Source organism: Bombyx mandarina, chromosome 25 (genome assembly GCF_030267445.1).
Source record: "Bombyx mandarina strain Sakado chromosome 25, ASM3026744v2".
Taxonomy (NCBI): domain Eukaryota; kingdom Metazoa; phylum Arthropoda; class Insecta; order Lepidoptera; family Bombycidae; genus Bombyx; species Bombyx mandarina.
Genome location: NC_143231.1, coordinates 4686858 through 4704559, shown reverse-complemented (window position 1 = coordinate 4704559; position 17702 = coordinate 4686858). Strand labels below are relative to the sequence as shown.

Below are 17702 nucleotides of genomic sequence, written 5' to 3'. Positions count from 1 at the left end.
GCTTTGAAATTAAGTTTCTTCCGCAAGATATTTCCTGAGCGCTACCAAGTCCTTCTTCAGAGGTTTGAAAAAGTTGAAAGTAGCTTAGTTGAACCTCTGGCATTGCTGATGTCTGTAGGCTTAGTGCGAGTTTCAAAAATCGAATCGAATGACTCGCATCGAGTGTACGCTCTTCACGGTGAAACGTGCGGAGCTCTGAGTGCGAGTTACTCGATTTGCAGGACGTTTATTCATCTTGAGAAGCGATAATTTTTTCTCTTATATTGGTAGCACGCAAGGTTTTTTTTTAAGGCATTTAATTGAAATACCAAGCTTTTTACCGATATTTATAATTAGTCGGGTAATGGGTAATGTACCTGTGCTTAGTGCGAGTTTTTTTAATGACTCAGTCGATGTCAATGTTATGTTTAATTTGTGTGAGGTTGTATCAGTGCCACCTAGTGGTTAACTTATGAATCTCATTTTGTGGGAGAGAGAAGGTTTGTTTATGTTGCTGTCTCATGTATCGAATAGCTTTACCGAAGTGAGCCTCTCGATTATTGTATGTGCGAGTGCGAGTTGCAAATTAATGGATTTTGAGAGTATTTCTTCACTTTCAAGCAAGTTAAGTAGTCACTAAAAATTTTGCCGTGAAACCAATACTATATCAAGATTTTTTTCTGTCGTTTTTAATAATAATGTTGTTTTTTAAGGTTTTATCTATTCTAATGGTTTATACACATATATTTTTTCGGTTAGAAAATTTTATAGACGTCTAGCTAGTTGTAAATACATATTAATAATTTGCTTTTTCATTTAATTTTTATTAAATCATTGCTTTTTTTAAAGAGTTGTTTGATGAGAGAGAGAGTGAGATAGAGTATTCTTTATTGTACACAAAATGAATACTTAAATATTGCAAAACAATATTAACAAAAAAAGAGTACAATTCTTGGTCTTATCGCTAAGAGTGATCTCTTCCAGACAACCATTAGATGGGCAAGAATAATTTCGAAATGAATTGCACACTGCGTACCTATCTATTGAAATATATACACACACACACGCACACGCACATACACCACACACACACACATACATACATATACATATTTACCCATACATACGTACAGATATATATTTATGAATTAAATAGAAATTTGAACAATGTAATAATAATTTTGCTTCTTTACACATTTATAAATAAGGATGGATGCTCGTAATAATTTTAGTATATTTGGGCCACCTAATGAAAATCATCAACACTATTACCGTAAATACAATCATTTTATAAACGTTCAACGGGTAAATTATTAAACTTATATAGAACAGAATTTCTTTAATAAAAATAAGCTGAAATAATTACCTATTCCAAGATTAATTATGTTAAGTATGTCTAAATATGTAATTACAATTAAATAAATTCTATAGTAAACTTCTAATTCTAATACTTCTATTAAAGTTACTAAAAATTATGTTTATGCTGGGCAGATTTCGTGTATTTTAAAGGTTACGCCATTACGGCAAAGTTTGTTTACGAAATTGCACCCTTAGAATGGAAGTGGTATAACTAAAAAATTTAAGATTTGTTTTATATTTCAAAACTCTTATGTATTATTATTAAGAACCTACATTTGAGTCGACTATTATCAAAGGCGGCAATCTGACTTTTGGACAATGATTGGTAAATCAGAAAAACGAATTATTGACTTTGTATTCCATTGGCAGTCACAAAACTCTTCGGAAAGACATCTTAGTTAGATAACAGGTTAACTATTAACCTTTATTTAATGCAGGTTTTGAACCGTATTCTTTGAAGGAGACGATTATATTCAAATAAATCTGTATTGACATATCAATAAATTTTTTTTGTCCAAATGCACAGATTGCCACCTTTGATAATAGACGACTCATTTTAAGTAATACGTGAAACAAAAATGTTGTACCACTTTTTACGAAAATTGCGCGGACGGAGAAGTATGAAATTTTCCACGCTTATAGAGAATATAGAGAAGGAGTGCAGATTGCTAATTTTTTTTTTAATTGTGCATAAACAAAAAATAAATAAACTAAATCAATAAAAAAACCTTACACACATTACCATGTATTTGACACACACACACACACATGCATTTATACTTTTTTTGTTTATTGATTTATCAATCTGTGGTCAAATTGAGAATAGATTAATATTTTTTGTCTTTAATATTATTTTTCTATAATGTAGCCTTGGCGACATAGAGCAATGATTATTATAGAAATGATGATAATAGAAAGGTGACAATAGAACTATAATAATGTTCAAACTTAAAATTTAAATAAATTATGGTCTAATTTCGACCACTGGACTACCATTAGTAGATAATAATAAAATCATTTATTGCCTTTCTCACAGATTTAGATTATTACAGGCAGCCTACAAGGAAACAACAAAAAAGCAAAGCACTATTATATCATTTCTGGCAAGCAGCTCAACATTTGCCCTTGTATATTATTAATAGGAATTTTATTAAGAATATTGACAATTTATGAGGATTTTGACAAGTACGGATTAGTTATGGATATAGTTACATATTGTAAATTAAATTAGTTTTATAAGTGCAATAAAAAATAATTTAAATGATAAAATGATAAAGCCATACCTTTTTCCAATGTGACGATTAGAGGGATAAAATTAAACAGTCTCTTTTAGTCTAGAAAAGGACAAAGTACTCTTTCTGTCTTTTTCAAATAAAATGGCATGCCTTAAAGTGTTTAAACCGAAAAACTAAAAAAATACAATTATTGTATTACAATATTGAAGTTTACCAGAAACTAAGAATTTTGGGTTGAGCCACTTTAATTCTAAAGGTACAAAATAGTATTGAACACGTGACATTACCCGAATAATTTTGAAAGTAGTTGGTTCCCATTAAAATGCTGTTAAAATGCGTTGTATTTCATTTAGACGGTCTAATGCCAAAACATCACGTGCTACCAATATACGAGAAATAATATTATTGCTGCTCTCGGTGAATAAACGTCCTGCGAAGCGAGTAGCATATCTCAACTCACACTCACAATTCTTCATTTTTCACCGTATAGAACGTAAACTCGATTTGATTTTGATTTATTCATTTACAATTGAACAACTAGGAAAAAAAGATGAAAAGACATTTTGGAGGGACCGCGAGGAGCTAAATTGTGTGAATTGTTTTATTTTGTCTATTTAATGTTTCTTAGTTAATGCGTATTTAATATTTCTTCGTGTATAAGTGTAATTTTGAGACCGTCCTGGCCTAAAGGTTAAGGCGTCCGTCCGGTGTATTCGTATCTTGCAATGCACCGGTGTTCTAATCCCGCCGGCGGGTATCAATTTTTCTAATGAAATGCGTACTTATCAAATGTTTACGATTGACTTTCACTGTAAAGGAATAGCATCATGTAATAAAAATCAAACCCGCAAAATTAATTTTTGTAATTACTGGTGGTAGGACGTCTTGTGAGTCCGCACGGGTAGGTATCACCACCCTGCCTATTTTTGCCGTGAAGCAGTAATGCGTTTCGGTTTGAAGGGTGGGACAACCGTTGTAACTATACTGAGACCTTAGAACTAATATCTCAAGGTGGGAGGCGGCATTTGCGTTGTAGATGTCTATGGGCTCCGGTAACCACTTAAGATTAGGTGGGCCGGGAGCTCGTCCACCCATTTGTGCAATAACAAAGTAACGTGGGTTTATTAACTGTTTAGTATCTGTGAAAGTGCGAAAATTTTAAAAAATTAAACAAAACCGCTGGACGTAGCTTCTCGAAGTCTTCGAAAAGGTCCACTGAAAAAAATCTCAGTATATAATCAGCATTTTGCAGAGATTATATTTTATCCCATATTATCTGATCTCATTTCATTTCATTCCATGCCAATTGATTAATGCTTCAAATTAATCAAATCCATTTCACTCCATATTATCATTTTTCATAAAAAAAGATTAGGCTCTATGGCATGATATTTTTGCCTCTCTAGTTGGAAAAATAAAACTACTAAAGAAATACTCGATCGAAACGTTAAAATCCACTAATTTGTAACACGCACTCGCACAAATGTCATTCGTGGTACTAATTTCGGTAAAATTACTCGGTTACGAGATCACAACGTTAATATGAACTCGCACTCACAAAATAACACCGAGTACGTTTGCCGCTAGGGGCGCTGTTCCAATTGCATACAAATTTGAGCAAACTGGCTCGCTAGTGAGAACGTTACAAAACTCGCACTAAGCACACTGAACACTCGGTGGCCACTCACCATTAAGCATGTTTGTCTACCAAATCGCAATAGTGTTCATTCAAAACGCATCTAAACAAGGATTGGTTGATAATGTAATTTTATGGTTGTATTATGAACTTAAACGCGTGATGTGTCACAATGTAAGATATATAGAAATGAAATAGCATGTATTCATTTTTATTTTAATACAAATCAAGATGAGTAGGTAAAGGTTAATTATTTATATATAATATGGCCACTTGATTTAAAAATTATCAAACAATAGTAACTTTACAATATATAATACTATTAAAATGTTTAATTGTATGTTCGTTGGAGTTTTTGTCGCGGTGATCTTCTTTTAGGTGATACATGTACTGCTTTCATTGGGGTATTGGACTTCTTTCCATCTGCAGACTGGACAATAGTTCTTGTAGTTTTACTGGTAATGAGAGACTTTTTTAGAGTTGGTATTTGTGGAGTTCTGCATGTAAAGTTTGCCCCATTCGTTTGAGGAGAAATTACTTTCTTGATTGGCGATGACATCTTATTTGTTCTCCATTCATTATATAGTGAAGATTTGGTAGGCACAAACGGCACAGCGGGTATATTCTTAATACTTTTCACAGGCGTGATGGGTTCCTCACTGCCATGCATCTTAGGCCTAACAAGAGCGACAGCTTTTTGGGTTCTTATCGGTTGTTGACCACTAACCCTGGGACGCCTCGCAAAGCCGATATTGGCAACTTTTTCATTTCGTTCAGATGATTTATCAGAACTAGATTCGAATAATTTTGCTTTCGCAAGAACTGCTCCGGCGTTTTGCCGCCTGAGTTTGTTCACGGACGGCCTTCCCGTCGTCCCAGAGTTGTCAACTTCGCCGGTCTTGTTCATGAAGAAAGCGGCTGCGCTTCGCCATTTCTGCTGTATTGGACTCTGTTTAGAATATTTGTGTGTGTTTCGATCGACCACATTTTGATAACAGGGCCTCTGTTCTAAGCTATTCGACTTTCCGCTAGAATCATGCGAATTATTCAACGAAGTTTCCGAAAGCGTATTTTCAAAACTATTATTGCTTGTTAAATTTAATGATCTTCGAGCTTGAATTTTACTCACAGGTTTTTCTCGATTATAATCTGGAGCAAGACTGGTCCGTTTCCTGAGATGATATTTTTTACTACTGTCAGAAGTATTATTGAATGAGTTGTCAGATTCCTCCCAATCAGTGATTTTAATTTTTGGCGTCGTTTTTGCGGGTTTGGCACTTTTCGTTCTTTGACGACTCAGACCGATGTAAGGATAAAACCTATCGGTGACGTGACTAGCTTGAGACTGTGAAGGCACATTCCAAGATTTGTGCCTCACTATTTTTGTAAGGTTTTCTTTCGATCGTCTTCGTATTGAGCCTATTTTCCTAGCACTCGGGGACCGTATAATTTTGGCTTCTTCTGTGGGTCGAATTTTAAGCTCCTTGCTTAATCTACGAGCTAAATTATCTGAGCTGGGACAATGAAGCATTGCTACTTCTTCCAGAGTTTGTTCGTACACATTCTGTACTTGCTGTAAAGGTTGTATACGTGGCTGTATTGCATCAGTGAATTCCCTTGAGAGTCTGTTCTCGATGGCGGAAACTCTACTTTTGATTTCCTCATATTCTTGTTTGGAAATTCTGACGTAATCTTTCTCTTGTTTCATGTCCGGTGATAAATCTATCGTGTTGTGAGCACTGAACAAATGTTCGGTGGATGTCAACAAGTCCTCGCTACTAATACTGGTTTCCGAATTTTTATGTGAGCTGAAATCTGAGTTTATAATAGGTGTACTCCTAGCGTCCATTAAGCTTAGCCGCAGTCTTTTCCTCTCGATTCCCCTAAAACATCAAACCAAAAAAAAAATATTCAACATAAATGAAAGTACATACTTGTTGAACGTCAAAAGAACTACAGCCAACACAAAAACTAGCCTCCGTCCTGAGAAGAACTGGCAAAAAACTCAGCGGGTCTGCCAGAAATGTAAAAATTTTGCCTTCACGTGTGTTTAAAGGATATTTTTACTTAAGCGTCTAGTAACTAGACTCTAGTTGTTAGTATACCACCATTACTTACATCTTCATGGGTGTAAAAGCTAATTCCTTTTGAGGTAGCCCGTTGGTTATGTCTTTCCTGGAACATATGTGAATTTTAAATTAGATTTATTATGTTTTTTTTTATTGCTTAGTTAGGTGGACGAGCTCACAACCCATCTGGTGTTAAGTGGTTACGAGTCCATAGACATCTACAATGTAAATGCCGCCACCCACCTTGAGATATGAGTTCTAAGGTTTCAGTATAATTACAACGGCTGCCCCACTCTTCTAGTCGAAACGCATTACTGCTTCACGGCAGAAATAGGCAGGCTCGTGGTACCTACGTGCGGACTCACAAGAGGTCCAACCACCAGTAATACAGCATATTACAGCTACGTCGTCACTTTGAAACTATAATAAAAACAAGAACTTACCTCGTTTTTGCAGACAGTCCCTCATAATTATCGCACTTCCGTTTCGAAGCAGACTTGCTAAGAATTGGAGTTTTACCGCTTTCTCGTACCGTTGCGGGAGTGTGCACGCTACTGGACACCATTTTGCGTAGCCCAGAAATCATTCCTAGAAAAAAGTATATTTATAAATTCTAATGAGAATTTTTTCGATCATGTTTCAAGGGGTCAACTTAAACGGTCATGAACTGTATCGGATAAGATATAAATAAGTATAAAAAAAAGACGTTTGTTCATGCAACAGACTGATCAGAACAAGCCTGCGTTGTTGGACCTAGTCCACGAGTGTGCAGAATGCCTATTAATAGAGGCCGATAGCGACATGCAGAAAGATTGACATCAACCCCTAAAAATACTTTATATCTGCCATAACTATTCTGATAACGGTGAGCTAATTTCAATAATCTTTTTTTTATTGTATAGATTACTCCAAAAGCTCCTTGTGTACCTCGTGTTAAAGGGTTACCAGAGCTCGTAGACATCACCATTAGATAGGTACCTAGTAGAAAGCTCGATTGTTTTGTACAAAGACTGTTCCAACTTTCAAATGCTGTTTTTTTCTACCTATTCGCCGATAGCCTAAGGGACTATTCCAACTACGCTGTTACTAGAGGTGAGTTGACAGGGCTCAACTTGCGTAAATGTGCTAACACTGGCACTGGCGAGAGTAGTGCTCCGTAGAATCTACCAACGAATCGGAATCGCCACCCACTGAGAAGATCTGGCGAAAAACTTAATGGGTTGTGTCTATGAGGTGCTATGTTTAACCTTGTCACTGGCTACGAAACCTGGGTTCATTGGTACAATACCGAAACCAAAAGTTATCTTTATAATGATGTTTCTTTCATAAAAATTGGCAATAAGGGATAGAGAGGAGGGAGTGTAAGTTTGAAGATGATTGCCTCAGTCTTTGGTCTCTATTTTTCCGTGATTGTGCTAGGCATGTCTTAAGAGAGTATACTAGTATTTCTCCTTCTCTTCATTTCTTTTGGACTAAGTTCGAGAGCAATATCCTTACAGTAGGTTCGCCAGAAGGCGACACTTGGTCGGATGAGTTATTGGCGCATCTGTAATATGGTACTGATAAAATAAAAAAGCTTAGAGGAACCGATGGAAATATTTGGAATGGCTCCGGAACAGATCCACCAGTGAGCCCACTGCTTCTCACTGTTGTTTCATCATATACAATAACAATAAGATCTGCGAACAGAATGATTTGAAATACGAGTAATAAATTAACAACTGGCACTTGTTTATGCTTAATTTACATTCACTTACGGTTAAGAGACCCACTACGTCTTTTCTTTCTTCTAGCTCTATAAATTGCAGAGTCATCATCCAATTGCATCATTAGATCTTCCGTTAGTAATCCTATGTGTTGAGAGTTTTCAATGAACATCTGTTAGAAAACAACATGATAATAAAAATTGCCTCCATGACTTTTTATAAAATGTGATTATTATTATCTAAGGTTTAAGTAAAGTGTTTATTGTGTTGTTTTAATTATCATTGTGTTAAAAATATACCTTAACAAGTGCCACATGATGTTCCAATCTCTGTGTGGAAGCAGAAGCTGGTAATGGCATAATACTAGGTGCCATTACTATAGCCAGGTTTGATGAGTCCATTAAATTTTGTTTATGGTTTGATGCAATATAGTTTAATAACTGCAAGATAATAAAAAATGTAAACAGCACAAACAATAGTAATAAGAAAGATAAGTCCAACAGCATTCGTTCATTCTGCACTCGTAGCTCAGCAATAGCTGGTATGTCTCTGGCGAAACAGGTCACAAACGCAAGAATGTATATCGACGCTTGAAAGGCAAACGTGACTAAGCAACAATGCGTGATCTTTACAGTAGACTAATTTAAAGTTGAAATAGCTGAAAACAAAATTTATTTTAACGAATCTAGCTGTAGTAGAATCTAGCTAGTAGCTGTAGGATTGAAATGATTTTAATAGACCTAGAAATATATTTTTTTGCGCATCGAATATGGTTATTGCCTATCATTTATGTACAAAGCAGTTATTGTCGCTTAGTCATGTTTGCCTTTCAAGCGTCGATATGGAATTGGGTTTTTAATATTTTTGAAAGCCGCATTTAGTCTATAAGCAAACAGGTTCATTGTGACATAATTTAAAGATCTTGGCAGCTACTAAATAATATACTACTAACACACGTATAAATTAGAATTAACTATGCAGATTTTTTTTTTAATCAGAATCGCAGTTTTCTTATTTTGTTTTACTTTACCAACCAACAGACATTTTTTTCACTTTCCAAAACACCTATTGTCAATGCTGTCTATGTATATGTTTTTTTTTGTTAAGGTGTTTCTATATCTATCATCTCTAACACATTGCATGCATTTCTATGTCTTAAATATTTTTATATGAGGAAAATTGTTCACTAGTACTCATGATGGGCACCAATAGTACTAGCACTAACAAGGTGGTTAGTATTGTTTAGTGTGTAAATTTATATTTTTAATAGCTTGGTAGCTCTTGCCAACTTATTTGATTTACAATAGTAATATTTCCTCATGCACATTAATAAAAAAGTATTTAACTTTTTAACATACCTCCATAACATAGTGAAGGAGATGAACATGTAATACTGGCAGTAATAGTAATGTGTGCAGGATAGGTTTAAGAGCCTCATCACCAGCAGTAAGACGACATCGCAATAATAAGTCTTGGACTTCAGCACTGATGAGAGGCTCAGGTAGACATCTTAAGTAAAGTTTCAATACACTTGCCACATCAATTGGATGATGCCCATCAGAGACGCATCCTCCAGCATCTAATAAACGCTAGAATTGTTTTGGAAAAATAATTAATTTATAATGCTTCGTGCAGTATTATCATTTTCATATCATTATCATATTTGCAGTATTAACATAGAGATTTATTTAAAATCTTAACATATTGTTTATTGACTACCAGCAATAAATATGTATAAAGTTGGACATACAATCCTAATACTATACTTAATAACTGACATAAACCACTTTTTGTCTAGTTAATGGCAAATTTTTAAGGGCTCTAATTTTATGTCAAGGTGAGAACACATTAAAAAATATTAATAAGGATCAATTACCTTGATATCCTTTTGACGTGACTGTGATCCCGCTTTTCGGAATAAGCCTTCTATATGTGCATTAGCTCGAAGCACTGAGGACATTTCGGTCACAATCTGGGGAACACTTAGTGTACTGCCACAGCATATAACACTGCATGATGGAACTTTCAGCAATGGTGCTCCAAACACCGTCTTGTTATCCTGTAATTGTATATTGATAGATTAATTTTCATACATTTCTTTCGTACAATAACACCAATGATCCATAGTTAATATTCTTTTACTTTAATATTTTTAAAAATTATCTTCTTTAGACGATGCTTAAGACCTGCTTTTTTCAGTTCACCAAGAATTATTGATTGTAATTTCCCGTGGTTTATACCATCTGATATAAGCATTTTGTTTATATAATTTGCATTTGTTGAGTTTTGGTCTAATAATTCGAATTGACCATTCGATTCGCAAGTTCGTTATTTTAAATTCCTTTTTACGTAACCTTTTCACTAGAATACGACCTGTCAACTTTAAATTATTTTCGGCGCAAACTGGGATATGTACACGTCTTGAAGTATGGTAGGAATATTACTATAATAAATTTTGCTTTTATGCAATGTTAGTACCGTACTTTAAATGTTATCTTGCACTCGATTCCCCGTAGTTATTAATTTAAATTCCAATTTGTTTTTTTTTGTGAGGAACGGAATTTTTATTTCACTGGCAAAAGAAACATTGCATTTTCCAACAACAAAAATAATAGGGGTTAAATCATGAAATTGTCGATTTGTTTTAAAAAATTGAAATTCGCTTTTATTTCATTTCACTTATTTATTTAATCAAAATATCGACCATTATTATCTATACATTGCTACCAGAAGGTAATTTATGCCGTTGCGATAGAACTCTGATGATCTAGATTCTACAAGCTGTGTGAAAGCATTTTGTACTGCCTCCTGGGAAGAAAACTTTTTATCACGTAGAAAAATGTCTAAATCACGACAAAATGGTAGTCCGTTGAGCAAGGTCTAGCGAATACGGAGAGTGACGAGTGGTTTCTAATTGCAGTTCCTGTAAAGTTAAAACGGTTTCTCGTGCTGTATGAGATCTCGCGTTATCATGGCGCAATAATGGTGAAGATTGATTCATGAGTCGAGGCTGTTTCACTGCAAGTTTTGGTATCATTGTTCGGAGTTTGGCACAATAGACATCTGCCATTATTGGTTGACCAGATCGGAGAAAGCTACAGTGAATAACATCATGCTGAGACCACACGTCATTTCGGATCCTCCCGATCCACTAACGATGCTTCTTGGTACCCCAAGCACGGATCATTGTTCTCGTCGAAAGCGTCGCTTGCGACGAAGGGCTCCGCGAATAAATTTACCCACTGACACAGCCCAATGAGTTTCTCGCCGGATCTTCTCAGTGGGTCGTGTTTTCGATCCGGTGGTAGATTCTGCGAAGCACGGCTCTTGCTAGGGTTCGTGTTAGCAACGTCGTCAGGGTTGAGCTCCGTGAGCTCACCTACTAGTTAAAGTTAAGCTGATATGGTCTCTCAAGACCATCAGCTCAGGTAGGAGAAAAAAAAAAGATGAGACCACCAAACACCATTACCTTGTTATTGGTAAGCTTTGCTTTAGGACACTGCTGCAGCGTTTGACCTGGGGTCAGAGATTGCATCTTTCGTTTACGGTTATCGTGAAGAATCCACTTTTCATCACATGTCACAATTCGGTCCAATATTCCTTCTTTTCTGTACCAATTCTCCAAGGCAAAACAATTTTTAACACGCGTTTCTTTCTGCAGATCAGTTAAATCATGAGGCACCCATTTTCCATATTTTTTTTTTTTTATTGATTTGACGCAAATGAGTCAATATTGTTGGTAAAGTAATATTAAACAATGCCGCTAATTCCTAAGTAGTTTGGCTCGGATCGGCTTCCATCATCTTTTCAATTCATTATTATTCACATGTGTGGGCGGTCTTCCACGTGGTTCGTTCTTCCAATCAAATTTCCATCACGAAAGCGTTTAAACCAAAATCGCATTAGCAGTACCCTCTCCAAACGCAACATTGATATTGTTAGCTGTTTCTGCAGCGTTAGTTCCGCGTCGGAACTTGTATTCAAAAATCACTGGAATTTATCCATCTTTTTTGTCTAAGCTGAATTAAAAAAAAAACTGAAAGTCGATAATCAAATGTTGCACATTTTAAAAAAAAGAACCTCATAGGTACCATTTGAAAAAAGTTTCACTCAAAAATCTCTTTCACTCAAATATATTTTATGCTAAATTTGCATTTTTATAACGTGATATTATTTCTTTACCGTGGAAATTGCTGAAGTGACTTATCCTTTTGAAAAGTAGGTACTTAATAAAATTTAGAGATTTCAGATTCGTTCCCTTTGCCTTCCCAATTAATAAATTAAATAAAAAAGAACTGACAGCTCACCAATGTAGGAATTGCGATAAATATTTTGAATTGATTCGTAAAGATTCTGATTTACTAACATCACAGAAACCATTTTTTACAAGATGATCGAACTATCCGCTAAATTGACTACAGGAACTGTATATTTAGCTGGTGAAGCAATAGAATGTTGTATTTCTTTCTGTTATACAGCTCAACCTGAACACAGGAACTCGCAAAGCCACAGGTACGTACTGTATTACTAGTTTTCAGTTTAATAAAACAATACGAACACAACTGTTGAACTGATAGAGAAAGAAATATGCGAATTATTAAATCGAATTCTATAATCTAAAAGCTTTAATTAATTTCTTAAAAGTTTTAAAAAGAATCTATGCAGTTTTTGTATATTATATCACAAGTACTATGTACAAAATATTCTATTTTAAACAAATATTGGACTCAATTCCGAATATCTTTAATGGAGTTGTTTGGGCAGCCTCTAAATTAAACATGTCAAAAAAATAGTAATTGTGTTTTGAAACTTACAACCATACCTTAATCTCTTTTCGTAAATATCTTTGAAATAGCTTGTAGGTATAGAATAAATACGGCTCTTGAATATTCATGTCATATAGAATAAAGTAACATAATTAAGTACAACATTTTTTTATATAAAAGAAATTTGCCAAACTATAAATAATGATCATTGTACAAACATGAAAAAAAATAGTATTGATAGTATGCGCTAAGTACTTATATCACATTGATTATTTTCAGTGACACATTAGAAAATCTAGCTTGGGCTTCAGCACAGTTCCATTGCTTCTATTCAACGTCAGGGGCTCAAGGTGACAAAACCCCAATATTAGGGAAAACAACTTCTTTGGAAGTAGCAGCCTGTGATGTTGGAGACGCAGTGTTCCACAGTAAACCTAAAATATTGTTCTGTGACTTGACTATACCACTAGGTGAAACGAAAACATGTAAGTAGGAATATTGAGCTATTGAAAAAACATAAATTTTACACTCATTCTTCATTGTACACACAGTTAATACAATATAATAATTGTGAAAAGTTATAAAATGGCGAGCTTAACTCAACAATTGAGGTATCTACCAGCTAACCGTTCTTAAAGAGGGTGAGCTTTACATTTATTGGATTATTATTATTAGTATTTATTTACATTATACATTTTTATTATTGTAAATTGTGTTCAAGTTAGGTTAACTAATTTAACTTAGTGTTAAAAAAAAACAAAAATTGTTAATTTTTTAATAATGCTTGCTTTTGTATGTAAATTGAATATATTACAATTTATAGTCTGGTACAGAGAATCTCTCCCCATAGAAGCACCGCCATCATACAGAGGTACTTCAGTGAAATACTCATATAAAATAACAATAGCAACACAAAAAGTGGGGTCTCACATTAAAATGGTCAGAATTCCGTTTAGAGTGTTGCCAATAAGCCCAATAATAAATATGCAAGATCTTGCTGCTTTGTGTGGTAATGAAACTACTGAGGAACTTCACCCGACTAATCCATTTTCTGAGGAGAGGAAAGTGGAGACACCATTGACTATGGCATTGCAGGTTTTACAGGTTGGTAAATTAATACAAATATTTCCTGTTTACAGTGAGTAAAACACCTCGTCACTTTTATAAATGGATAACATAAAATAAAAAATCTGATTTATTGTAAATAGAAATACAATAAAACATTTTAAATTTACAAACAAATAAAATAATTTAGTTTTGGTTCCCTCTCAGGTTTCACTTTTATAGGAAATAATTATCTACCCATAAGACAATGGTAAAAAGGTTATTAGAGAATAGTGGCATTTGTTTTGCACAGGACATTGAGGAGCTGAAGCTCTTTCTCTGACTAGATGCTGTATGATCTTGACCCAAGATATGTTCGGTAGTTTGAAAACCTTTATCGAAGTATAAACTGTGTTTCTTTAATTACAGAATTTGACAGCAAGAAGAAGTCCAAATTCATACATGATAACTAACACCCGAGGAAAAGTAGGCAGGTTCTGCATGTTTAAATCAGCATATAAACTCGGAGAAGATATTGTTGGTACATTTGATTTCTCTGTTGGAACAGTTACTTGTATGCAGGTAATTAAATTTTTAATATAGTATGACATAAAGTAATAGATTTGTATTGCAAATAAAATTAACGTTAAACTGATATTTGTATATAAAATTATCTATCTGTCAGAAAATCTCTTGATGACGACAATGACTTTAATACCCTATTTATTTTGGCACTACCAATTAGTCGGGCATTAGTTATATTTTCATTCATTATTTTCAATTAGGCAGTTTCCTGTATCCTGATATTGATAATGTCTGTAATAAATAGAAAATATAACAAGTGGCCTATAGGCTAGTATGGCATATTTTCCTTCTTGTCAAAGAATGACCACGATCGCTCTTGTCAGAGCGGTCGTGGTCATCTTTGGGCAGATGTGATGAGTCTCACAAGCAATCGCCATTTCTCCCGGTTTGTGGTGAGCATGGTACACTCATGCAAACAACTATATATAGCAGATAAATTACATTGTATCAACTTACTCTTCAGTCACTAATTATATGTGTGCTGTAGCATGGTGCTGGTGGCAGTTTCAGTAATGTTTCGTTTCACTCCTGAAAGTTGCTGCGATTTACAAACTATGAATTAGTATTAAAAAATTAAGCAGTGTTATATATATAACGTAAGGCCATAGAAAATGAAAAGAATGCTGGCTAGCAATATTCACTCTAGGCCAGCCTAGGCCATTTTGTAGTAGCCATTAATTTCTGCTATTTTAATGTCAATGGTGTAAAAATGTAAAAAGTGATGCGGTTCAGTTCTGTTTTCAGTATTGAAATAGCAGAGATTGCATAGATTGGTCGCTCAAAGCCTAGACCTAGTAGGTCCAAGACAAGTCAGTCACTTTCTAAATCTAAATTTCTTTTTTCAGGTATCTGTATCATTACAACCCGAAGAAGTACTGAAAACCAAATCACCCCCTAAGAATGTGAACAAAGAGACAAGTAGTAGATCCATGACAGTAGCAAGATATCATGAAGTGACATTGGGCTTGACTCAGTCTCAACTAATACTACCAATACCCCTGCACATAACACCTGCTTTTGAAGTGGATGATGGTAACTAGTTCATACTATTTTCAATGAAATTTATTGTTAATTTGGTCTATTATTCAACATGTTCATTGACCTATACATATCCTCTAGCTGTTTAGAAGTTACCACTTACAATCATATTATGTTTGTTTCCAACCGTTACAGCCAAAGCTATAGTTCTCAAAGATGTTTGTCTTACAACTCTTATGACTTAGATCACTCCATTAAAACAACACTTTCAATTTAAATCTGGTTTACATCTATGTCCATAGATATGAACCATATTTATTATTAACTAGCGACCCGCCCGCGCGCCCTCGCTTCGCTTCGGAAACATTAAATTTTATTATTAATAACGATGTTACCCGCGGTTATTGTCGTACCGCGGGGCGAAGCTAGTCTAACGAAAGCAGCCAAGTTACTTATAATATCAGCTACCTATTAGTGAAAGTCCCGTCAAAATCGGTCCAGCCGTTCCAGAGATTAGCCGGAACAGACAGAAAAAAATTGTAAAAAATGTTATTTTGGTGTATGTACTGTATAAATATTCATATGCATGTAGTAAAAAGCGGTTATTTCAATATTTCAAACATACACTCCAGTTTTATTTATATGTATAGATAGATATGATATTCAGTAAGAAGTGTTAAAAAATAATTTTTTTTTCAGTTTCATTACAATGGCGTCTACATTTCGAATTTGTTACCACTAATGAAAAACTAGTACCAAATCCCGAAGACAAAGACTGGAATGCTCCATTGAATGTTCCCATAGAAACAATGGTGTGGAATTTGCCCGTTAAAATATATTCGACTTTACCAAAAGAAATTATGCATCATACTGTAGGTACAGATGCATATACATTAAATATTAAATGAGTCTGTAGTTACAAAAAGGGCAAAACTAAACTTTAAAACACTGTTATTGTATAGCAGTTATTGTAAATAAATAATAATAACATTCCCTATATTTATATATATATGTACTTAATATTTGTTTTTGCTTTCTATATATAGGCATAAAAGTAAAGAAAATAATTATGATTACCTATGTCAATAAAAACATTTTTTAGATTTAGTAGTAGTAGTCAGCACAACATTAAAATGTCGACGAATAAGAGCTATAATCGCGACCATGAAAATTAAAAGTATTCAAAACGTCAGAAATAATAAAGGTGATATTAAACTGTAAAAATCGTTTTCATTATAAAACTTGTTCTTGAAAACGTTACATATAAAATGAATAGAAATAATGAAGTATCGAAAGGTCGATTTATTAAATCCTGTTTATGAATTAAAATATCCGTAATTAATAATTAAAAAAAACGTGTGGCACTCGGGAACTGCCGCAGTAAACCTATTTCATAGCATTTTTTATCAACTTATGCAATTATAATTAGACAATGATAATTTAATATTAAAACAATAATAAAACAAGACTACGCTATATTTGACATTAATAAAAGCAAAACCTTAACTGTCCCCTTCACACTCATAAGCTAGACCGCGCGAGGGAGAGATGGGCAGACTTTGCGCAGATGATGCGCATGCAGTGTGACGTCACGCCACGCGCTTATTCACAAACACTACCTACACAAGCGCAACGTGTGAATGTGTTGAACGCGAGCTACATGGTAGGCGGAGTGAGGGGTGTAAAGTTTTTTCGTTACGGAATTTCATGATTACAGTAAGCCGCGCTCAAGGCCCGCGATAAAAGCTATGCAATAGCTTAAAAATTAAATAATAGTAAAGTATCCGCAATTCTTGGAAGGAGAGCCTACAGTCATCGTCTTTTTTTTATTTTTTTATTGCGTAGATGGGTGGACGATCTCACAGCCCACCTGATGTTAAGTGGTTACTGGAGCCCATAGACATCTACAACGTAGACGCGCCACCCACCTTGAGATACAAGTTCTAAAGTCTCAGTATAGTTACAACGGCTACCCCACCCTTCAAACCGAAACGCATTACTGCTTCACGGCAGAAATAAGCAGGGCGGTGGTACCTATCCGCGTGGACTCACAAGAGGTCCTGCCACCAGTAATTACGCAAATTATAATTTTGCGGGTTTGATTTTTATTACACGATGTTATTCCTTCACCGTGGAAGTCAATCGTGAACATTTGTTGAGTACATATTTCATTAGAAAAATTGGTACCCGCCTGCGGGATTCGAACACCGGTGCATCGCTTCAACACGAATGCACCGGATGTCTTATCCTTTAGGCCACGACGACTTCAAAGCGACTTTCGACTTTCGTCTTTCTAGCGAATTGTTCGTTTCCGACTTCTGATTGATTGACTTCTAATCCAACTA

The 17702-nt window shown here is 34.8% G+C and overlaps 2 protein-coding genes across 3 annotated transcripts; one reads left to right on the top strand and one right to left on the bottom strand.

The window, feature by feature from the left end:
- Positions 1-4417: 4417 nt before the first annotated feature.
- LOC114243938 (uncharacterized) lies at positions 4418-11672 on the bottom strand. 2 transcript variants are annotated; one of them, XM_089738722.1, is made up of 8 exons: positions 11454-11672; positions 9861-10043; positions 9343-9573; positions 8284-8424; positions 8036-8156; positions 6722-6866; positions 6328-6384; positions 4418-6092 (listed from the first exon to the last, which is right to left on the bottom strand). In XM_089738722.1, exons 1-8 carry the CDS (start codon positions 11517-11519, stop codon positions 4541-4543), a joined length of 2496 nt encoding a protein of 831 aa, XP_089594848.1. In that variant the 5' UTR covers positions 11520-11672; the 3' UTR covers positions 4418-4540. The 2 variants fall into 2 exon arrangements, with proteins under 2 accessions (XP_089594848.1, XP_028031395.2); XM_028175594.2 differs by lacking the exon at positions 11454-11672 and adding an exon at positions 10127-10382.
- Positions 11673-12261: 589 nt separating this feature from the next.
- Positions 12262-16581, top strand: LOC114243916 (RAB6A-GEF complex partner protein 2). Its single transcript, XM_089738721.1, has 6 exons — positions 12262-12496; positions 13030-13235; positions 13574-13854; positions 14224-14376; positions 15225-15411; positions 16057-16581. Exons 1-6 carry the CDS (start codon positions 12375-12377, stop codon positions 16263-16265), a joined length of 1158 nt encoding a protein of 385 aa, XP_089594847.1. The 5' UTR covers positions 12262-12374; the 3' UTR covers positions 16266-16581.
- Positions 16582-17702: the final 1121 nt, after the last annotated feature.

What these genes read in the sequence shown, in the direction of transcription:
- LOC114243938 (XM_028175594.2), bottom strand. Translation starts at nt 10,240, where the DNA reads ATGCTTATATCAGATGGTATAAACCACGGGAAATTACAATCAATAATT. An exon ending in ACGTAGTGGGTCTCTTAACC is followed by an intron (nt 6,867 to 8,035) that starts GTAAGTGAATGT and finishes ACTTTTTTCTAG; the next exon opens with GAATGATTTCTGGGCTACGC. An exon ending in GCTTTTACACCCATGAAGAT is followed by an intron (nt 6,093 to 6,327) that starts GTAAGTAATGGT and finishes TTGATGTTTTAG; the next exon opens with GGGAATCGAGAGGAAAAGAC.
- LOC114243916 (XM_089738721.1), top strand. Translation starts at nt 12,375, where the DNA reads ATGATCGAACTATCCGCTAAATTGACTACAGGAACTGTATATTTAGCT. An exon ending in AGGAACTCGCAAAGCCACAG is followed by an intron (nt 12,497 to 13,029) that starts GTACGTACTGTA and finishes GATTATTTTCAG; the next exon opens with TGACACATTAGAAAATCTAG. An exon ending in TGGCATTGCAGGTTTTACAG is followed by an intron (nt 13,855 to 14,223) that starts GTTGGTAAATTA and finishes CTTTAATTACAG; the next exon opens with AATTTGACAGCAAGAAGAAG.